Source organism: Odontesthes bonariensis, chromosome 11, assembly GCF_027942865.1.
Source record: "Odontesthes bonariensis isolate fOdoBon6 chromosome 11, fOdoBon6.hap1, whole genome shotgun sequence".
Classification (NCBI taxonomy): Eukaryota; Metazoa; Chordata; class Actinopteri; order Atheriniformes; family Atherinopsidae; genus Odontesthes; species Odontesthes bonariensis.
Window position 1 is genome coordinate 12,884,330 of NC_134516.1, and position 23,910 is coordinate 12,908,239.

Sequence of the window (23,910 nt, forward strand, 5' to 3'; positions counted from 1 at the left end):
TTTCCTTCTTGGCGTCACTGACCGTTTTATTAATGTGGTCGCTTTCACATTAATCAGGAAGAAGTTTTGGTTTGTGCGGTTAACCCTAAATCACTGCCCCGACGTGCGAAAGTCATGTGACGTTAGACTTTGGCCACCCTGTCTTCACGAGTCCCAACGGGGAGGTGAGGTCGGCATTTAAAAGAAAAAAAAGAAAAAAAATGACGTTACAACGGCGCGCGCTGCGCTCCTGTTATCTCCTGGAACGAGCTCTTTCCCCCTCCACGGACTTTCGCCCTCCGACATTGACTTGTGGTGATAAGCCAAACGTCGCCACGGGAGCTCCAAGAAATGTTTTCGCCCAAGTCGCCCAGAAATCTGTCCAGGCCGCCGGCCGCCGCCGCGGAGCAGATATGTATGGTTGAATGTGGCTGCCAGACGGGCTGCACCTGTGGCGTCCACCCCGCGTGCTGCGACACGAGACTCTGCGCGGACGCACTGACGGTAGGCCTCCGGAACATCTGCCCCGATTATCCTCTTCAAACTTTCTTGACCTGTTGAGAGTTATTTGGAAAGTTTTGATTTGCCACGGTACACAACATGCTCGAGCGCAGTTGTGAGGCACTTGTTCTAAGAAACATTATTGTATTTTAAATGTATACTAGAGTCGGTGGCAGCTACATATTTATATATAAATAAAGTAATAATTCCCTAATAGAGTTGTGCAATGTTGATAGAAAACTCTGGAACATGTCACGGCTAATTAAGTGAATTGACACTAGGTCAGTGGGAAGATTCTTTGGACAAGAAGTGTCAAATTTTTTTAATTTTTTTTTTTTAGAATGATGTTCCTCAAGACCAAAGTTGCATAAAGGCGTTTGGAATATCTACCGTACCTCAGGATAAACTTGTTTTTCTGTATTGACAGATGTTTTCAAGTTATTTATTCTATTCCTTTATTTTCAAACTAGAAAAACTACTGAGAGCTTGCCCTCATTTACAGTGAAGTAGAGTAACACAAATGGAGCACAACGCAAGCCATTAAAACCACACAGTGACTTTCAATAAAAGGGAAAAAACGTGCACATAAAATCAGAAAAATTATAGAAAATAAAGTCCATAAAGTCACTGCGATGCAACCAAAGTACGATGTAATTTAAAAAAATGTAATTAAATATAACAAGTATTGTGACAAAACAACTTGTCACCATTAATAAAGAGGAAGAAAACAAAAAGGGTTTTCGAGGAGTTTGGACAGAGTTCCACATGATTGGAGCATAAAAGCCAAAAAGCACACGGAGACCGAGGCTGTTGTAATAAAAGCCAGTCATTTGATCTGGTCTGTGATGGTCCAGACCAGTCAAGAGGTGCTGTTAAAGGAAAACGCCGGAAAGTTTCAAATTTACTATTTTCCCTGGTACATGTTCCCCAAAATTGATTTCTCACACTGTTTACATTTGTCAGCCCGAGAGAGTAACATTCGCGAATGTTTGAAATTCAAGTTATACCGCTCTGGCTCTCTCCCTAGCGCCGCCATGTTCACTCAACATGACGTCAGAAATGCAAACATTTTTTCTACAGCAATGGAAGACACTTACGAACTGTCTTGGTCTGACTCGGACCCGGAGATAGAATGCGAAGTTTCGCCTGAGTCCGAGTCAGATCATGATCAGCCTCTCGATCCAAGTTATGTTAGCTTATAGCCATCAGCCGAGATGGTCGGATAAGGCTAAAAATAAGGATGGACAAGTGGCTGTCGCAGCAGCCGCGGCACCGCCGCCAAATGCTAACGACTCACCGGTTGTATCCACGAGCTGTGAGGCGTTTCCGGACCCCATGCCCAACCTTGTGTACCGTTTCCAGGCCTACCGGCAGGTGACCTACTTTCTCCATGGGAGACTTGGGAAGCGCTTCCGAAGAGTGATTCCCTCCTGTGCGGTGTGGGCGATCAGGGATAAATATGAGTCGCAGGACGGGACCTACAAGGGTTTCCTTCACGCCGACGAGGCAGTTGTAGACTATCACTACAGATATATGTGAACATACATGTTGAAATAAAAATAATTTCTAATTCTACTATATACAGGTAGTATTCAATCATTGTGTATTTCCAAGTTACACTCTACACTTTGTTAGAGCACACTCCCGCCACACAAGTAGAATTTTATTTCCGCTGCACAAGTAGAATTGCATTTCTGACGTAAAATATGCCCGGATGTGGCTGAACATGGCTGCGCCCATGGCCAGAAGTGAAAAAATCTGGGAGCGCAAGGTTATGGGTTGAATAATGTAAAACAGTGTGAGAAATCGATTTTGGGGGACAGGTGTCAGGGAAAATAGGAAAATTGAAATTTTCCGATGTTTTCCTTTAAATATTATGGTGGCTTTCCAATGAGGGCTTTTATAGATGAACAGTCGTGAATGTTTATCATGTCTTACAGCCACAGATTACTGCATTCATCACATCTGGCTCTGGGGAACAACAAATACTTACTTCTGTGTGCATTTCGTACAAGTCTGAGGCTGTCAGTCACATTGTGGAGAATGCTAAATGATTGTCACAGTTTATGCATTGCGCTGTATAAGATTGTATCATCTGCACACAAAGTGAATGTAACAGTCATTAAAAAGCGATACAGTGTTAATGATATAAATTGTAAAGTCAACCGGACCTAAAATTGAACCTTGCGGAACACCTGTGGTTATCGATACAACTCTGAACGACTGGTGCCAATCATCGCTGACAGTTTCTGGGGCACGATGCCAGCGTGGGTCGAAAGATTAAACATATGAGTCGTTCGTTCAGCAACAACTGAGAAAGGAAGATAGAACAAAGGATCTAAATAATCTTACACCAGCAGATGTCTTTAAATCGATATTCTGAAGGGCTTTTATAACTTCACTGAGGGAAGGGATCAATTTAATGTTGAAGCAAAATTCTGAAGGATTGCATCAATATAGAAGGGTAAATATATCCACTTTCTGTGCATTTTACCATGTGACCAGCAGCAGCAAAGGGTCCGTTGTGACCAGAACAGATTTCCGAGTGATCATGAAGTACATTTCTTTCAGAGTTCATCGTGGTGGATAATAAGTGAGGGGAGCTGCTGTTTAAAGACTTAATCACCTTCCAAAATTTAGAGGGTTTAGAGGAAGATCTTGAGACTAGATTGAGATAAATGGGAATTAGCTTTTTCTCGCAAGGGTTGAATAAAGACCGATAGGATTCTTTCGCGTATCTGGCTAAATATCAAGCTTTTTTTTTTTTTTTTTTTACCAACTATGAGGTTGATAGCTCAGTTGAAAACCATGGACTAGACCTGTGCTTTATTCTGGCCTTGAGTAGTGTACGCTTATGCACCAGTCAGTGATGTGTTCAGGGACTTCTCACCTTACGACAGCCTGTGATATTCTCCAGTGACCCTGACCAGGACAAATCAGAAAAAAAAGGATGAACCCATAACCACCTGGACGAAAGGAAAGAGTTCATATCCCAAGTCTGTTTTCCAAACTCAGGAGTTTACATATACTGTGGAAGGGATGGTCCTTATGTGACGTCTTCCATAGAGTGTGAACAGTTACAAAACTAATATTTTAGCAACATTCCCCTAAACTCTTTTTGGTTGAGTGAACAAACCAAGAGTGCAAAGAGCCTCCGGTCAACCTTAATATCTTACACGGTCTATGATTTTACAACATGTTCTCTATCCTCATGGATTTTTACTCCCTAATGAAAACTAATGACATTCAAACTGTTCACTTGAATCAAATCTATGATTGAACATTGGATTAAATGCATCCTAAAACGGCAAACAAAAACACAGAACTCCTGTTATAAGCACAACAATAAAAGTCAGCTGACTGACTGTCTGTGCAGAGAAAGCTGTTCCTACATTATGTCTCTATGGGAATCTCTGATTGTCATGGCGATGGTTAGATTAATATCTTTATTATAACAATCATCACTTCTCCTGTAAAGCAGTACCTCCGGCAGAAATTCACATAAACAACCCATAAAACATAAAAGAAGGAGTTTTGTTTCTGCTGCCTGAGTGCCCAAAGATGGGCATCTCGTATAGATTTTCAGCTGCGTCCCTTGCGCTTAGTGATGCCACCAGATACCGTGAATCATTTAATGGAGTGTTGATGATTTATTATTCAATCTTAATCTTACATTTAGGAACTTTTTTCTGAAATTGCTCCACAAATTGTAGACGCAGTTTTTGCAGAAGGCTGAACCTCTGCCCATCTTTACTTCTATGAGACTCGACTTCTTTAAGGTGCTCTTTTTCTGTCCTTCATGTTACTGACCTGTCGACAGTTAACGCAATTCGTTGCATCATGCTTTTCCTGCTGTTTCTTTTTAGTACCACTTACTTTTCCAGTGTTTTTGAGACACGTTGCTGCCAGCAAATTCGGGATGAGCTTATATTTTTCATGAAACAATAAGATGTCTCACTTTCAACATTTGGTGTGTTCTATTGAGAATTGGGGTTGTATTTACAGTATGGTAATTGCGATTCTAATGACCATATTGTTGTGGTTAGATATAAGCACAATTTTAGATTATACTAAAGTATGGAAAGAAGTCGAATAGTCCAAACCTGAACGTAACAAGTTGTTTTTGTGTAATATATCAAGTGTTTCATCTTTTTGGACCTTGTGACTCTTGTAGAGCAAAGGTCTGTTAAACAAGACCAAATTAGCACGTCTCCTTGATGAAACCATTGACCAGTCACCATTATGACTAGTCGCCTGCATAATTCTCATAAGTAAAAATAAAACAGAAACAAAACCATGCTGGAATTCCTATTTTCATAGTTCTGACAAGGATCCGTAAATGTATTGTTTAAATGAAACGTAACGCTTAAATTTGATAGAAGCTAATCTAATTTGTGTACTAAGGCATAAAATTTCTGTAGTACGATATACAAAAATATTTAATCAATCAGCTGGGGAGGTTTTATAGGGAACCGGATTAAGTCCAAATAAAAAGAATAAATAAATGAAGATGAATAAGCTGCGTCAATATCACAAAGATGTTTTTCAATTGAGATTTGAAGGACGGGTTTGCATCATGCTTCATATTTTTATCACAACAGGCAACGCTAATATTGCATACTGCATATTTTCCTGATATCGTAGCCTCAGTTATCGTTAATTTTTTAAAAAGTTTATTTATTTATCTAGTTTTAATTTAGTAATTTATTCATTCAGAAATACATTTTTATGCGCTGTGATGGACTGGCGACGTGTCGCCCAATGACAGCTGTGATAGGCTCCGGCGAGGGTTGCAGCTCCAAACCATCTGCTGCTTTGAAACAAATTTTGCTCACATATGTAATTTAACAACAAACAGAAGTGGGTAAATTGGGTTTTGGCAACAACATTCTGTCATGTACACACTGGTTTAGCTTTCTTACAGTTTAAATAAACGATACATTTTAAGCTGTAAACATTTAAAAAAAAAAAAGAAAAATCCATTTAAATACTGTTTTGAATCACATTCTACTCATGCTGCCTTCAGGTTACTGCATTAATACTGGCCATTTCCATGTTCACAGGCAAATTATTTCTGTTAAATTATTTGATTAGTGCAACAGCCATATCTGTATGAATACATGACACAACCCAGAACATGTTTATATGCAGTGTTAAAAAAAAGACATCAAGGTGTGAGACAGGAATTATCTGAAATAGTTGTAAATAACTTCTGTGGCCTGCAATAATTTTCCAAATGTTTTTTAATTAGTAGCATATCTGAAGTAAGATTATTCAGTTAACCCCTTTTTGCAACTTCTGTTTCTGCATGAATGTACTTCTCTCTTTAACCCTCTACAACTTCTAATTTAAATGCCACAGAATCATGTTAAATGGTTAAAATGTCCATAGTGATTCACATAAGAATAAATTAAGAAAGAATGAATAAGAATAAACGGTGCTTTGGTAGACTACAGTAGTGTGTATTCATTCATGATTTGTCCCAAAGGAAGAATGTAAGTTGCTTAAATTTTTGATGCCGTGTTTGATTGATACGCATTTGTCAGCAAGTACTATATGAATAGATATTGATATATAAATACAAACTAATTTAGAGAAAATAGGATATAAGAAAAAAAAACTAGAAAAACAACTTTAAGCCACTCTTAGTATGTTGTGCTGTATGGATGGCTTTAAACAACCTGTTAAGATAAAAACCTTGTATTGTTCCTTTATAAACAGAACTTTACACTGTAAAATCCCTTTTTATTACTTTGTTTGACAAGTCTTTTCTTTTGTTGGAGTCACAGGTTGTAAAAGACAAATGAACCACGAAATACAGGTTTGTTGCGCAATATAAATAGAATCATACTGCTGTTGAAACACTGGAGATTTAGAGGATGGTGGAAACATTTGAAGTTTTCTCAGATATTTCCATTGAGTGCGTGATTTATGAGAGTGTTGATGTACTTTGAACAGCAAACATTTCAGTGTTTGGATTACTCTATATGTGCTGTAAAACACAGCTGTAGTTGTCTTCCCAGAGATATTTGTCATTATAAAACTGAGCATGAAGGGGATTTGTTGTATGTAACCGTTTTGCTCCAGAGGACTAATTTGATCTAAAATTTAATAGCCCGTTAATGAGAAAATGCTGTATGCTGAATTTATTAATTTGAGCTTGACTTTATCGTATAAGGAGCTTATTTGGTGCCTTTGAGTTGGACATTAATAATCATTTTAGAATGTGTTTTGTGGGCGTAGCCATGATTTCACAGATCTGACAAAAAACAATGAATACTACAATAGATACAGTATATATATTTATATTTTTAGGTCATTAAAAGTATGATTCATTGAATTGGAATCGGTTTTAACCCTCTGAGGTATATGATCACGCATATACCTCACAAAATAAGGTATATTAGGTATACGTCATAACGGCGCCACAGAAAACAAACTAGGTCACCTGGAGCTAGCATGTATACAGATGAAGTTGTGCTGAAAAAAAAAAAGAAACTTTTTTTTTTGTGGTATAAAAAGGCAAAATCAAAAGTAATCAAAAATAACCAAAATGGGCTCAGACCCCATTAAAGGTTTATCAAACCTATAGGAGTATTTTTCTAGTTTATATCCGTAAATTTCTTTGTACTGAATTTTTGGTGATATACAGCATGCAATGCTTAACTTTGGTCTTTTTCGATGCAAATATTTAAAAAAAAAAAGAATTTTTTACCCCACTTAAATTTGCTTGACGCATATCTAAGAACTTTTAATTTTTGTGGCGGGTTTTGGAGAGACAGCACTTGCTGAGCTAGGAAGTTGAATAAACAAAGAAGCTCACAGGCTAACACGCTACTAGCATGAAACCAAAACTGATTACTACATTTTAAGACATTCAGCTGAAGACTGCAAAGCTGCATGAAACCAACATTGGTATTGAAATGATCCGAAGCCGTGTAACGTACGCACTGAGTGGTTCATGCGTCTTTCAACAAAGTCTTTAACAAAAACAACTACAAAGCAGACCAACATCTTTTAATGAGGGCTACGTCTATCCTTGTAGTGTTGTACTATTGCTGTAATTCCATGCACATATTTCACAACACTGGACAGGTAAACTGCTTAAATCTTCTTTTCGAAGAGGCCTATAGTCAGTATATTAGATGGAATTACGGCCTAAAAACACACATAGGTGAACACAAGGCATTAAACTTGTGTGTAACTCCACCTCAAAACTCTCCTGACCTCAAACTGTTATATATTATTACTTTGGGAACGGTCAGAAAAAAAACGCCAATCGGCTTTGCATTAGCACTGAGAGAGGCTTACAACTAGCATCTTTGAGCTGGTGACTAACTGTAGTCAAACTTTTTCGGCCGCAATAGCACGGAAAGGCTAGCCATTAGCATTTGTAGGCTATCATTTCCGTGTTGAGGCAGCCCAGCAATAATTTACTGCATGTTGAAACTAACTGGAGTGGGTAGTTTTTGGACTTGTCTTCTTCTGTTCTGTTTAGCGGAAGATTTCTTGCATATTCTTCCGGCAACTATATTAACTTGGCTGTTACTCCAGTATTTGGCTACTACCATCATAACCAGATCTCTTGCAAAAGACATATTTGATCACAAAGGCACTTTCTGGTCAAATAAAGCTAAATAACCTGTACCAAGCAGGACTGTATACAATTATACCACCTCTAGGACTTTTGCAGCTTCATATGAGTTGACAAATGTGATACTGAGCACATATAGTGTTGCCTTAATGGCCTGTGGATAAGGGACTGGCCTCCTGATTCAAGGATAATGGGTTTAAGTCCCATTTGAGATGGTGTGCTGCAGATATGCTGAGCCCATATCTCAGTGGGTGATTCTTTGAAACCAGCCTGTGAGACATTTTTCTCAGTTTATTTTTTCATTTTTTAAAATAAAGTATAACATAATGACACAGGAATAAAGGAACTTTAGCCTAATGTGTCTAAGTCTCTTCACTGTACAGCTTTTCATGTGGGTTGACTTTTCTCTTCAGCTCAATGAGGTGCCTTTAAGCAGAGTCACGCAAGGAGGCTTAGTAAAGGGCCAGTCATGAGGTTTTTAGGCCACTAACTGGCTCTGCTGGGTGGGTGTAACCCCCCCTTTTTAGATGACAGGGGGTTGATAATATCTAACTGTAATTAACCTGTGTATATCCGAGCTGGTCCACTGTCTCCTCATACAGTTCAGGCTCAGTTGGTGCTTGAGAACAGAAATCTGTCCCACAACCGGAAACTAATTCTGTGTTTAAAAAGAAACCAGCCCAGGCAGCATGGATTAAAGTATTCCTGTTCTGTCCTGTTCCTGTTCACGTGGGGAGTCAAACTCAACTCAGACTCTTACGTTTATTGATGAACTCAATATAACTTGAAGTTAGATTTGTGTCACAGTGCCTGAAACCTGCAGATGTCACCAATTTTAGTCTGCAATGTCCCAGGTTGGCTTTAATAAACAGGGAGTTATAGAAAAAGTTGAAAAAATTACTATAGTAAGACTGTAGAAAAAAATATATAGTGAGAAACTGATATTATAATTTTTGTATGAAAATCTTTTCATTGTGAGATTCTGTTTTATTGAAATCACAAGAAATGAGGAGATATAGAAAATGTCACCATCACATATGTGGCTCGTATTTATAGGAAAAAATATACAAATTATTAAGTTAATTTCTTATAACAAAGCTAAACTAGCTTAACTACAAACATTTGCCATAATTGTGACATATTTTTTAGCGTTACAGCAACATATTCTCATAATTCCCATTACAACAGAAAATCTATCTCATAACTATAAGGAAATATAATTTTTCTCTTTCTCGTGATTCTTAGTTATTATACTGGTTAGCCTTCAATCCAAAGGTTGCATGTCTGATTTACCTACTTCCCCAGTCTATGAAATGAAGTGGACACTTGACCCTGCATTGGCCCCCAATGCATTCCTCACTTCTAAGATACTGTTCGATCCCAAGTCCCCAGTTTAAATTTTTTTTTTCCCTTATTTATTGATTTATTTTACAAATCTACGGTTCAGGATTGCCCACATTAAGAAATTCCCTACATTACCTTTTTTCTAGAGCAGAAAAAGTCTGAACTGATACACTTTTGCTTTCATCCTTGCAGGTGAACGGCCCTGTCATCCAGAAACGAGGCTTCGACAACTTGGCCTACGAGTATGGGAGCCAGAGCGAGCTCTATCCTTCACCAAAACTTGCCTCCAGAGCCACTTTTAAACTCTTGGGACTCACCTCGGAGCACCAAGCTGTGGAAACCACACTCATCAGCCTGAATGGAGTACTTGCTGTCATTTGGTCTGTACCTGACAGTTTGGTCCAGGTGGACTATGATACCTCAGTTACTACAACCAAAGAGATCGCTGTGCAGCTCCAGTCTCTGGGATGCGGTGTGGAGGCAGCAGTGAAGATCAAGGTGGATGGCATGCACTGCCAGTCCTGCGTGCAGTCCATTGAGGGACAGATTGGAGCGCTGCCAGGGGTTTCGCATATTCAGGTGTCTCTTCAGGACAGTGTGGCTGTGATTGTGTTTCAGCCTGTATTTGTTGCACAACAGGAGCTGAGAGACAAGATTGAGGACATGGGGTTCGACGCCACCTTATCACATGAGGATCCACCCAATGGAGATTTAGGCTACTGGCAGATTGACCACTTGAACGTGACCACCCAGACTGTAACCGTTTGGATTGTAGGGATGACTTGCAGCTCCTGTGTGCAGTCCATAGAAGGCAGGATCTCTCAGATGAGCGGCGTGAAGTCCATAACGGTGTCTCTGAAGGAGGAAAAGGGAACGATACATTTTGACCCGAGTCTGACGGAGCCGGAGCAGCTTAGGGCTGTTATAGAGGACATGGGCTTCGATGCATCTCTTAAAGGTAGGAGAGACTTAACAGAGAAAGTAAAGAAGTTCAGTACAAGTCCAATTAATATAGTCCAGCTCAATCCAATCAAAACCATTTACAACCCAGTTCAATCCAACTGGTTTAGAGAAGAGTTAGATGAGAGGATTGTCATCATGAAACTAACGTCAGTTGAGAATTAGCATAACTTAGCTTAAGTTAGCTTACAGTAAATACACCTTTTTAAAGACTGCAGTTTTGCTCCAGTTGAATAAGATGTTCCAACATGTCAGGTGGAGAGCAATGAAGTTCCCCTAAATGTGTCCAGGTTTTTGCTTCGAGTACATTAAAAAGGAAAGTCCACAATCTGTGGCCGAAAGTTGGGTAAACCAAATTAGCAAGCAGGCTAACAAACAACTAATATGACTGTCAAACTTATTATAACATTTTGAACTCTTTCAAGTTCAAATTTCATTGGAAGTTTGTCCAAACTTGCTATTGAAATGATGGTAGGCTAATCCTTGTACCATTGTAACACGAATGTCTTATAACATCTTTCACAAAACTGACGAAACCGAGACAGATCAACCTCTTAACTTATGTCTCGTTTTGTAATAAGTTTATGTGCATATTCCAGTAGACTGGGGGGGGGGGCTAAAATCAGCCTTTGCTTGATTACTTTTGTCAGGTTTTTATCCATTTGGAAATATCTGCATTATTTTATGTTAAACGTAAGATGACATAGTTTGTATATCCTCATTTTGGACACATATTTATGTATATATCAGGTGTTAAGGTTTTTTCGATCTCTTTCAGATGACTTTTTGCGTCTTGCAGCCACGCTGAATCTATTTGTATTCATTCACTTTGACCCATTCTTTTTTGCTTTTCCCACAGTTCCATGAGTTTGTTTATCTTTTTGGATTTTTAATATCATATATATAATAATAAAAATATATATGTGTTGTTATCACTTATTGTTTGTTTCTGGTTTAGTTATTCTGCTCGCAGGTTATTCTGCATCTGCTGTTATTCTGTTTCGGATCTCTTTTTTTGCATTCAGGCCAGTTTGTGGTTTTTTTTGTATAGTTTTTAATCATTTATTTGATTTTGGCGGTCGTTCCGTGTCTCTGTGCTCCTTTTGCTTCTCCTGTTCCACCTTTTGATGAACAGTTTTGGTTCTCTTTGTAGTTATTTACAGGTCTTTGGGGTCTATTGTCCTCTTTGTGTTTACTCTTTGCAGTCATTTCACACCTCTTTTTCTATATTTCAGTATCTTTGTGATCTGTTTTAATGTCTCTAGTCATTTTGCAGCATTTTGAGGTTTTGCATCTTGAATTGGCCGTATAATCTGCAATTTATTTGCCTCTCATTGTGATCATTTCGTCTCTTTTTGGTTTGTGTGATTAATTTTGCCATTAGTGGCCTCCTTTTATGGTTGATTAGTGTCTAATTTGTTCAGCTTTTAGAGTTATTTTGCATCTCCCTAATGTCAGTTGAGTGATGTTCCAACAGCAAATATTAAAAGTAACTTTAAATAGAGGCTCCTGGTACGTTGTACCATTTTTATTTGAACAAACAGGAAAAACTGTCCCCTTCTTTTCGAGGAGTTGATTTAGGAACACAGGTTGCTCTCAAATGCTTTTTTTCAGCCCGCCAAGCTTGAGGTAGACAAGTGCCCTTTGTTAAATGCCCTTGTACAACATTTGTTTAATGGCATTCAAGCAATGTGTGCCATCCTGACCCAAGAAATCTGGTGCGTGACATGTGAAGATGCTCTCCGGAGACTAAATTGATCAAAAACACTACGAACATAGAAAGGAAATCCCGCAAATTGAAGCATCAGTACAATGGATTTGCAAAAAGACTTGCATGAAACCACAGTTGCCGTGGAAACTAGACAAGTATGCTCTCCAGTGCGACTCAGAGTGTTCTTACGCCTGGCCGGGGCTTTAATGAGAAAACCAGCTTGCCAAGATGGGGAATTAACTTGGGCGGATTATAAGCAGATTCTTCCTTGTGCCTTTTTTTTTTTTTTTTATAATTTCAGCTGTCATCGTAGAGTTCTGCACTCCAGGTTTTCGGAAGCACTGAACTAGGACAAGCTACATAAAAATGATGCAGTTTTAGACATATGCTGCTTAAGATTTATGGTTACGTATGGAGGCACTTTGTCATTCTGATGCGGTTCCTCTTCATTTCAGAACATGAAAAGAGCACACAGAGTCATAAAAAGCAAGATCCTCCCGAGCTGCAGTCACCCAGCAGGGCAGGGGTCAGCAACGGCTCCGGATCACAGGCAAACTTCGCAAGCCGCCATCCAAACTCTCCCGAGAAGAAGGTACAGAAATGCTTTATCAGTGTGACGGGAATGACCTGCGCCTCCTGTGTGGCCAACATCGAAAGACAGCTGCTCAAACACAGGGGTGAGTTTTGAGAAGGAGGGTCACTGACTCAGTTCAGTCGGGTTTTTTTGACAGCGTTTTCACTTTGACTCGCAGGAATCATCGCAGTGTTGGTGTCACTAATGGCTGGAAAGGCGGAGGTGAAGTACGATGCAGACGTCCTGGAAGCTGCCGCTGTGACGCAGCTCATAGAGGACTTAGGCTTTGGTGCCAAACTGATTGAGGACAACGCGATAACACAAGGAAAACTGGACCTCACTGTGAGTCAACATAACATTGCGCTATTTACTTTGACGTCCCAAAACAGCCATACAAGTTGTGTATTTTTTGCCTCTCTTCACCTGCAGATTACAGGCATGACATGTGCTTCATGTGTCCACAACATCGAGTCCAAGCTCACTGCAACCAAGGGGATCTTCAGGGCTTCAGTTGCCCTGGCAACCGAAAAAGCAGATATCCAATTTGACCCAGAGGTGCTCGGAGGGCGAGATGTCATCAGAATCATTCAGGTATTCAGAGTTTAAAGGTCTTTTCTTAAAATACTCTTATTTGTTTCGACGTGATGAAATCACTTGCTTTCTCTTTTTTTTTGCAGAGCCTTGGATTTGAGGCCAGTCTGGTGAAAAAGGGGTTCAAAAACAACCTCGATCACAAAGAAGAAATTCGACAGCAAGTATCTGATTTAAGATGGTCGTTTGTATAGGCAAATTCACTTGTAGATGAAGCAGGTTTCAGTTAAAAACGTGTGAAATGAGTTCTGTATTGTTAAAGTGATACTCCGGAGTAGATTCAACCTGGGGTCATTTGAACCGTGATATCCAGCCAAGTAGCCCACCCGCAGTTTTTTCGATATTGGCTGAACATCAGCTGAGTTACTGAGTTATCCCGAATAGCTTTGTACAAGGGTTAATGGATCCTGGTCCGTATCTCCAAAATTACCACACTAAAATCACATGCCATGACACCAAACTTCTACAGTAGTACAAATATGGTCTGTACTCACCAAACGATGCATTTGGAAGTTTGAAAATAGTCCAGGAGTTTATTATTATCAACACAAGCCTGATAGCTTCTCTGCAGCTAAAGCTGCGTCGACGTCACTTCCTTGATCTGGGAGCTTCAAAATAAGATGAGGGTTGATCTACTACTGTAGACAACAAAGCAAGGCTGCTCAATTTCTCCATTGATAAAATAATTTCACAACTCTACAACATAAAAAAACATGTAGAATATAGCATATACTTTGTTGTCTACAGTAGTAGATCAACCCTCATCTTACTTTGAAGCTCCCAGCTCCCAGAAGTGACGTCGACGCAGCTTTAGCTGCAGAGAAGCTATCAGGCTTGTGTTGATAATAATAAACTCCTGGACTATTTTCAAACTTCCAAATGCATCGTTTGGTGAGTACAGACCATATTTGTACTACTGTAGAAGTTTGGTGTCATGGCATGTGATTTTAGTGTGGTAATTTTGGAGATACGGACCAGGATCCATTAACCCTTGTACGAAGCTATTCGGGATAACTCTGTAACTCAGCTGATGTTCAGCCAATATCGAAAAAACTGCGGGTGGGCTACTTGGTTGGATATCACAGTTCAAATGACCCCAGGTTGAATCTACTCCGGAGTATCACTTTAAATCTTCATTAGTCAAAATGAGCATCTATTTTGAATTGCCTTATTGCACTACAATGACAAATATAACATGATTCTGATTATTATGAGATTGTGTAATTATAAGTATTACTTTGATGAATAGTCAAAATAAAGACATGTAGGGCACAATTATGTTTTTATTGTAGTAGATTCATAAATCTGTTTCTAGAATATGACTGTTCTGCAAAGGATTCATGAGGTCAACCAAGACTTTTGCTGTTTTTCTTTGCTGTGAGAAAGTTTGCAGCTAAAGCAGTGTGGATAGAACGTCACGCTGTCTGTTTTGTGTTGAAAAACAACACAATTTCAGATATGAGCGTAATCAGGAAAAAACATCTTGGCAGAAGATGGTTTCAATCCATCAGAGTCTGGACTCTAGAAACCACCTCAGACTGTATTTCGATGAAAACGAGTGCCAGCAGGTAGACTAGATGTGTTCCATTTCTGTGGCTTCTCCAGGTGGAAGAACTCCTTCCTGTTCAGCCTTGTTTTTGGCCTGCCCGCCATGGGCCTCATGATATACATGATGGTGATGGACAGCCAACACCAGGAACATGGAGGCGCCATGCCCGAGGAGCAGAATGTGCTGCCGGGCCTCTCCCTCCTTAACCTGGCTTTTTTCCTGCTCTGTACACCCGTGCAGGTGAGGGGGAAACATCGTGTGGAGGACTGAGACCCTGCAGGTCTCTTTATAAGTCGTTTGTAGAAAATAAGCTTCACCTCCGACCATGAAGGAAACAAGAAAAATTTCTGTGCCTCCTTATCCTCAGATTTTTGGTGGCCGGTACTTCTACATCCAGGCGTATCGCTCATTAAGACACCGCACGGCCAACATGGACGTCCTGATAGTGTTGGCCACTTCCATCGCCTACATTTACTCCTGCGTGGTCCTCATCGTCGCCATGGCAGAGCGGGCCAGCCAAAGCCCCGTCACGTTTTTCGACACTCCGCCTATGCTCTTTGTGTTCATCGCTCTGGGACGGTGGCTGGAGCACATCGCCAAGGTAACACAAAAGCAAGAAAAGCTCATACTTCAACATGTTGGTGTGGAACCCGAGCCTTTATTGTAGTGTTTTGATGACTCATCAGAGTGTGTTTGAACAGCCTGAGATGTTTTTGTAGATCTGTAGTTATTATGGTCAATGATTTACGAAGCATCAGCTGATGCTGTAACGCAGTCATGCGTTAGATTTGATTCTGAAATCTGCTTTCATAGAGAGGTTAGACAGAGATCACCTGAGGCAGAAACTGGAAGGACCTCTGGTCACACGACCACGACACTGCGTGAAATATAAATAAATCAGAACACAGACTGTGTTCGAAACTGCATTCTACATACTACATACTGCACACTTCTATTCTGCATACGGCATACTGATCGATCAGACAGTATGCAGAGCGTTTACCCACAATGCATTTCGCTCCTGCCCGAGCCGAAATCAGCCGGCCTGAAGCTGATTTCGCTTAAGCTCTAAACTGTAAACTTTAGCAACATTTGAAACATTTTCAGGCGAGAAAGTAGTCGTTTAGATCCCCAACGTGTTGAAAACCTGCCAAAATACCGGCTATTTACAATTTTGTTCCCACGAATTCGACGCTACTAAAGCTAGCTGCAGTGAGCAACGCACTTCCGGTTATTTTCACAAAATAAAATACCCGTTGCCTTTTATCATAGGGAAAGTCATTACGATACAATTGGTGCTTTTGTTTTGAAAACAGGAAGTGAACCTACCCTCGTTGTAGCTAGCTTGAAACTGCCGTTTTGACAGGAAATGACGATCTGTGACGTCACTTTACGTTGCATCTTGGGTAGTTTGAGTATGAGTAGTAACCTCATGATGCATGCTCAACATTTCGGCGAATCTAGTATGCATCCGGGAACTTCTCGCTTACTCAAACTCACATACTAACTCAAAAAGTTAGTATGAGTAGTGGGAGTAGGAGAAGTATACGGTTTCGAACACAGCCACAATCATTTTTAAAACCTCATGAGCTGATATTTTACTCACAATAGATAATGGAAAACACGTCAGGTGTTGAAAGTGAGACATTTTATTATTTCATGTAAAATACTTGCTCTTTCTGAATGTGGAGACAGCAACATGCCAAAAGAAATTGCAACTAAAAAGCTGGAAAAGTAGGTGGTCCTAAAGAGAAATACTATGAGGAACATGTGGCAACTAATTATGCTAATTGGCAACAGGTCAGTAGTATGATTGGGTATAAAAAGAGCACCTTAGAGAGGCAGAGTTTCTGATGTAAAGATGGGCAGAGGTTCAGCAACCTGCAAAAAAGCTGCCTCTTTAGAATTGTGAAGAGTTGTAATAGTCCATCTACAGTACACAATAGCATCAAAAGCGTCGCTAAAGAACAGAAGCTCCAACAGCTCCTCCCTACAACAAAGAGGAGCAGGGTTTGGGAAGAAAAAACTCAGATGAAAAAGGCCCTTTGGAGAAGTTTCAACGGGCAGCAGAAGCATCGCTGACATAATTTCAGAGAGGATGAAGATTAGAGGGGAAGATGAGAAAGGTTTGGCTATAACGAGCTCTTCCAAGAGCGTCCCTTCCACTGTGCTCCAGCTCAAACCTAAAATCAGAGAAGAACAGGCCTCAGAGTGCAGCAGAGTGTGACACCAGATCTTCTGACAGTGCGCCAACAAAGAGCACAAAGAAGGAAGGACCAGTAACCCGGTGACGCTCAGGCTGTACATGTGTAATGCATATCTGGGCTAATTATCAGTTTGTAAACTATAACAATCTTTCAACTTTAACCAAATGAAATAATGTATATGATATTAGATTAACTGCTTACAGCAATATTGTCGCTGCAGGGGTTAAGAAAAGCAGAAATTTTAGTTTATTTAGATTGATTTGTGTTGTTTTCACATTTTCAGGGCAAAACCTCGGAAGCTTTGGCCAAATTAATGTCGCTGCAAGCCACTGACGCCACGGTGGTCACTTTGGGGCCTGACCGCTCCGTCGTCAGGTGAGACGCACATCACCAAACTCCTGCAGAGCAACACAGCTGCAACACGACGTTGTAACTTTTCGTGCGTCTGTTCGCCTCAGTGAGGAGCAGGTGGTGGTGGAGCTGGTCCAGCGGGGCGACATCGTGAAGGTGGCCCCTGGAGGAAAGTTCCCCGTCGATGGGAAAGTGATTGAGGGAAACTCCATGGCAGATGAGTCCTTAATTACAGGTAGGGGGAAGAGGAGCTGCTGGTGATGGCAGTTGGATGCAGATTTTAGGCTTAGGTTCAGAGTTATGGGCCCTCGTTCGTTATCACTGTAATTGTTACGTCTCCTGGTTCATCCTCCTTTCTGTCAGGCGAGCCGATGCCTGTTAGTAAGAAGGTGGGCAGTCCGGTCATCGCGGGCTCCATTAACGCTCACGGTGCTCTTCTGGTGGAGGCCACTCACGTCGGTTCCGAAACAACTCTGTCTCAGATAGTTAAACTGGTGGAAGAAGCACAAACCTCAAAGGTGAGAGGCAGTTTGCGTTTTCACAACAGCCCCTTAGAAATTCTTGATCGTTTTTGTCCATTATCCAAAAGCAAGTGAGTGTTTTTTGTCTCGCCCCTCTGTGTTTCCTCAGGCCCCCATCCAGCAGTTTGCAGACAAACTCAGCGGCTTCTTTGTTCCCTTCATCATTCTCGTTTCGCTGCTGACGCTGGTGGCATGGCTGGCCATCGGTTTTGTCAACTTCGACATTGTGAAGGAGAACTTCCCGGTGGGTGCGCGTACAAATGTCTCAGCGTGCAAACAGAAGCAGCTCTCTCAAAGCTCTCTGACGCTCCTCTTTGCAGGGCTACAACCAGAACATCTCCAAAGTCGAAGTTATCGTCCGCTTCGCTTTCCAGGCGTCCATCACGGTTCTGTCCATCGCCTGCCCCTGCTCTCTTGGGCTGGCGACCCCGACGGCTGTGATGGTGGGAACAGGGGTCGGAGCTCAGCATGGGATCCTCATTAAAGGAGGCGAGCCGCTGGAGATGGCTCACAAGGCAATGCACTTTAGATCTGATTTCTGAAGACTATGCAAAAGTCTTTAGTCACTCCTCATTTATGACTAATGAAAACAAATAAATGATCTGTCTTTGGGACAGGCTGCTAGTAACAAAGTGCCAAAGATTAAATTTAAATGTGGCTATTTGCTATGTTGACTGTTCTGTGAAGACAAAACACAGGTTCATCTCTTTGCGTTAGCTGCCCTCTTTGCTTGACTAATCCATAAGTCAGCCAAACAAACACGCTTCTCCAAATATGGTGAGGTATACGGAGTGGACTGAAAATGAGCAAAAAAGTGGCCAATGTCCAAAGGAAAACTTTGAAAGAACTTTACTCAGAGCCTGGGGGACTGTTGCTTAGGACCACTTTAAAAGATTACAAGAAAGTCTTGCTGCTTGAAAGCAAAATATAAAGAAATGAGTGTTGGATGGAGACTTTTGCGCAGCACTGTTAATGGGCTTTTCCAACAGTTTTTTTTCTCCCAGTTGAGTTAGTTCTGCCATTGTTGACTCAGCAATAAGCCTCATCAGCCTGAGAGCAGTTGATGTATTAGGCAATGAACAGCACTTACACTGAAACTATGTAGTTTATCGACACTTTTTTCTTTTATTGAGACTAAGATGCATGATTAGTGACCTTGGTCACGTCGGATGTCTGTTGACCCTTTACGGTTTGAAAAAGAAGAAGCCTACAGAACCTGCTGCATGCAAACCTCAAAGTGAAAGTGATATTTGTCAAACTTGCTCCAAGAGAATGTCTCACAGATATCAGAATACATAAAAGACTGTTGTTTTATCTCTGGTCCTGTAACTCTATAGTCAGAAACCATTTTTCTAGTACCAAATCACTCTGTTTTCTACTCAAATAGTGACCTCCTGTGGCTGGATATGTTACTGCTTGATCACAGGAACTTCATTTGATCAACCTTTTAGGCTATTTCTGAGCAGTAATCCAGCAGCATGTCTCACAGATGTCTGCTCAGGGTGATATGAAGGTGACTCACTTTGTGTCATGACATCACTGTAGCTTGTGACATCACACCAGCCTTTTAAGAGACTCTGAAGGAACCTGCGAAAAACAATAACTTGACTTACCGAGTGTTTTTTCTCAGATTGGCGCGGTGATGTTCGATAAGACAGGCACCATCACAAACGGCGTGCCGCGAGTGACTCGCGTACTGGTTCTGTGGGAAGTGGCCCGCATGCCCCTGAGAAAGATCCTAACTCTGGTCGGCACGGCGGAGGCTAGCAGCGAACACCCTCTGGGCATAGCGGTCGCCAAGCACTGCAAAGACGTGAGAGGCTTGTTTCTGCACACTTGGCGCCATTTAACGCTCTGGAAAGATTTAGAAAACCTGTACACGAATTAAACTAGAGTGCGTTCAACAGGAGCTGGGCTCTGATGTCCTGGGATACTGCCAGGACTTCCAGGCAGTACCTGGCTGTGGGATCAGCTGCCGGGTGTCCAATGTGGAGCATCTGCTGCTGCAGCAGAGTGACGAATGTTTCCTGCTGCCAGGAGTCACCACCGATGAAAGCAGTCTGCTTTCTGCTGGGGAGTCCACCTCTACAGGTGTGTCTACCTGTTGATTCTGTGCTATCTGTTTATTGTAGCTCAACCTTTTTCTGTGGGAAATATATACACAAAGGTGTGAATATATGATTCATGTCACCCCTGACAGTTCAGTTTTGCAGCTCCAAAATGAAGTTGGGAACCGGTGTGAAATGCAAACATAAACAGACGACAATGATTTTAAATGAAATGTCGTAAGCCAATATTTCAGTCACAATGGAACATAGAAAATATATCAAATGTTTAAAGGGACAGGGACAACGAAAAGTAAGTGGTATTGAAAAGAAACAGCTGTAGGAAAACCTTGCAACTTATAAGGTTAATTGGCAACAATTCAGTGACATGACTGTTCATAAAAAGAGCACCTTTTTTATAAAAAGGCAGAGTCTCTCAGTATTAAAGGGGAACTCCGGGGCATTTGAAGCGTGTTTCCATTGCTAGAGGTTGTCAAATACTGATAGTAGGACACAGAGAGGTCCAGATATGTGCTCCCTGTGTGGAGATCGCTCTGTCCGCACAGCATGTCATGCGAGGCTAATACGTGGTGGCTAAGGGGCAAGCGCTAACCCTTCCACGTAAAACAACAACTTGCACACTGCAGAAACGTCACACCACTTTATAACCCATCCGACAATAAAGTCACAAGCCTTACCATCAAAACCATATGCATGGTTCTCACATTACTGGCATGGGGACGTTACAAAACAACTTTATAAACAGCATGTAACTCACCGGCTGGTTGTAGGCTCGCGCATGTGAAAGCCCAAAAGAGTCGATGGAGAATAATCCCATATACAAAACAATTATCTTCTCTAGAAAAACTACGTTCAAGTATTTAAAACATTACAAGAATATTACTGGGTATGTATTGTGTTTGAACTGAATGATTTCTCTTCTTCTAGCTGAGCGAACGTGTTACTCGGTCTTGATTGGGAACAGGGAGTGGATGAGGAGGAACGGCCACCACATCAAAGCAGACCTTGACGCCGCCATGTCGAGCCACGAAACAAAAGGGCAGACAGCTGTACTGGTGGCCATAGATGGTGAGGGCAAGACGACCTGCAGACTGTGTGGCTTCAGTGCCTCATTTCGACCTGATTGTACGATGTGCGTTCTCTGCAGGTGTTTTGTGTGCCATGTTAGCCATCGCGGACACAGTGAAAGCAGAGTCAGCGTTAGCGGTGCACACGCTGAACAGCATGGGCATCGAGGTGGTCATGATAACGGGAGACAACAGGCGCACAGCCAAAGCCATCGCAGCACAGGTAACAGATTGGTGGGAAGGCGACTGGAGATGTTTTTAACATGAAATGAGAGGGTGTGTTCGGCTACAGGTGCATGCTGCATTTGATACAGTTGACCACAATATATTACTGAAACGACTGGAAAACTGGGTGGGTCGGGGTCTTTTCGGAACTGTACTAAACTGGTTCAAAACATACTTGGAGAACAGGAAGTACTTTGTGTCAATAGGTAACTTTACATCTGAGCACACAAGAGTCACATATGGAGTTCCCCAAGGTTCCATCCTGGGACCTCTTCTATATAACATCTACATGCTCCCACTGGCACAGATTATAAAAAACAACTAAATAAACTACCATATCTATGCAGATGACACGCAGATATATCTTACAATGTCACCAGGAGACCGAGGCCCTGTACAGGCTCTTGGTAAATATATTGAGGAGATTAATGACTGGATGTGCCACAACTTTGTGTGTTCTTGTGTGTTCGGCTACAGGTGGGGATCAAGAAGGTGTTTGCCGAGGTGCTGCCGTCACATAAGGTGGCAAAAGTGCAGGAGCTGCAGGACAGAGGCCTGCGAGTGGCCATGGTGGGAGACGGCGTCAACGACTCGCCCGCCCTCGCCTCCGCTGACGTCGGCATCGCCATCGGCACTGGCACCGACGTGGCCATCGAGGCGGCTGACATCGTCCTGATCCGAGTAGGTGGCTGACAGTTTGTAGGGACGCAGTGATGACTTTAAAGTGTCTGACCTGAGGGGTTTCACGCTCCCCAGAACGACCTGCTGGACGTGGTGGCCTGCATCGAGCTGTCAAAGAAGACGGTGCGCAGGATAAGGATCAACTTTGTCTTTGCTCTTATTTACAACCTTCTGGGGATCCCAGTCGCTGCAGGTGAGGCCTGACCGTACCCTGTGTTAGATCCCTACAGCTCGTCTGGCTGAAGTATCGAATAAAATCTTCCTCCTGAAATAGCAAAGTTAAATCTATAAGTACGAGTTGGCTTGTTCACTCTCGTCCCTTCCTGTGTTGGCTGCAGGTGTATTCATGCCCGTTGGCCTGGTGCTTCAGCCCTGGATGGGCTCTGCTGCGATGGCCGCCTCGTCTGTATCTGTGGTTCTGTCCTCTCTGCTGCTGAGGATGTGAGTCCACAAACAATTACGTTATTTGTATTTATGCTAAGGGTTATACGCCGAGAATAATGTGAGGACGTCGCATGACAAATACCACACTTTTTTCTGAAGATAAAAAAAGCTCATAGAGGCCTTTTTAAGACCTTGACAATGCACACCATGTGTGTGGATGGAGAGCTTTAAGTGTCAACAGAAAGAAAGCCCTTTAAATTGCATTTCCAGCAACCTTTTATAATGACGCCCTGTTTCCTGCAGGTACAAGAAGACCTCGGTGGAGCTGTATGAGTGTCGCGCAAGAGGCCAAATGAGGAGCCTTCGCTCGTCTCAGATCAGCACACACCTGGGTCTGGATGGGCGACGGCGAAGCCCGGCTCTGAGCAGCGCAACTCGGGAACAGCTGGGCCAGAGCACCGCAACCTCTGCGAGCCTCTCCAGCCGGCCGCCCAGCCAGGGGCCGTCCATTAAACCTGCCCCGGGGCAGGACCGCGACTCGCACCTGAAACACCAGACTGCAAAGGACCTCAGTGTGTTATAAAGGGAACAAATTCAGTGATGCTCTTCATGTAAAGTTTTAATGTATTTATGTAAATAGTCTAATTCTCTTTTTATTTTTGAGGAAACACCTGCAGCAGTTTTAGGTTTTATGAATCCACATGAGCTCTAATCAATCACTTCCCTTCACTCAAGTCTTACTGATGCATTTTGTGCCAGGCAGAAGGAGCCACATAGATGAATGCTGCGATATGAAATCTTTAAAAAAAAAAAACTGCTCTACAAATGCACTTTTACAACATCCACAACTCAAAGTAAAGCTGCTGTGCCCGTTTTCGGTTTGGATAAGGCTGTCAGTGACTTTGTCGTTCTGCGGGGTTATAAAATAATGCATGTATTGGCAGAGAAAAATCAGTTTCATCGTAAAAGTCATCTGTTTCATCTGTTTGTGTGCACAACTCAGTCCAAGAAAAAAAAAACAAATCTTTTCATCCTGCTTAAAGCCTCACCGACTGTATGTTAAAAATAGGAGTGAAAAGGCGGGCAAGTGAGTCCAGGATTTCATGCCAGAATCCAGAATATCTCCCATGATTAATGGGAGGCATTAATCAAACGGCCCCACACATGGATTCTATAGTTAAACACGAAGAATGAGCTTATTCACAAGCCAGCAGATATATAGACTTTAGGGTTATAAATATGACTCTTTGTCTTGCTCTCAGACATCATCGTGGACTCTTCTTTTGCAGCAGCGCTTTGATAAGCTACGGCCGTAAAGGAAGGACACTTCAAGCAAAGCCATTATTAATGTGTTTAATTACACATGCTAAGACAAGTCAAAGGAGTTTTTATTAAGTCCCGCTAACTGACTTGGGGCTTCAGAAATAAGGCTCATACTCACACAATTACATTTAAGCTGCTGTGTGCTTCTTTTTTTCTTTTCTCACACTCCTTTACTGCTTAATTCATCTTTTTTTTCTGTGTGTGTTTATTGAAGCTGGAAGCAGGTATGTTTGTGTGTTACGCTAATGCTTCATAACACACACACACACACACACACACACA

At 41.7% G+C, this 23,910-nt stretch overlaps 1 protein-coding gene across 1 annotated transcript; it reads left to right on the forward strand.

The window, feature by feature from the left end:
- The first annotated feature begins 143 nt into the window (after nt 1–143).
- atp7b (ATPase copper transporting beta) lies at nt 144–23,910 on the forward strand. The gene is made up of 21 exons (XM_075477576.1): nt 144–483; nt 9,611–10,376; nt 12,545–12,766; nt 12,842–13,005; nt 13,093–13,254; nt 13,341–13,414; nt 14,860–15,043; nt 15,171–15,404; nt 17,294–17,385; nt 17,469–17,596; nt 17,725–17,879; nt 17,992–18,126; nt 18,203–18,397; nt 19,513–19,695; nt 19,790–19,973; nt 20,876–21,016; nt 21,096–21,238; nt 21,718–21,921; nt 21,997–22,114; nt 22,260–22,362; nt 22,609–23,910. The coding sequence occupies exons 1-21, from the start codon at nt 331–333 to the stop codon at nt 22,886–22,888; spliced, it is 4,020 nt and encodes a 1,339-aa protein (XP_075333691.1). The 5' UTR covers nt 144–330; the 3' UTR covers nt 22,889–23,910.

Coding starts and splice junctions, on each gene's coding strand:
- atp7b (XM_075477576.1), top strand. CDS start 331: ATGTTTTCGCCCAAGTCGCCCAGAAATCTGTCCAGGCCGCCGGCCGCC. Junction 13,415..14,859: donor CACAAAGAAGAAATTCGACA/GCAAGTATCTGA, acceptor TGGCTTCTCCAG/GTGGAAGAACTCCTTCCTGT. Junction 17,880..17,991: donor AAGAAGCACAAACCTCAAAG/GTGAGAGGCAGT, acceptor GTGTTTCCTCAG/GCCCCCATCCAGCAGTTTGC.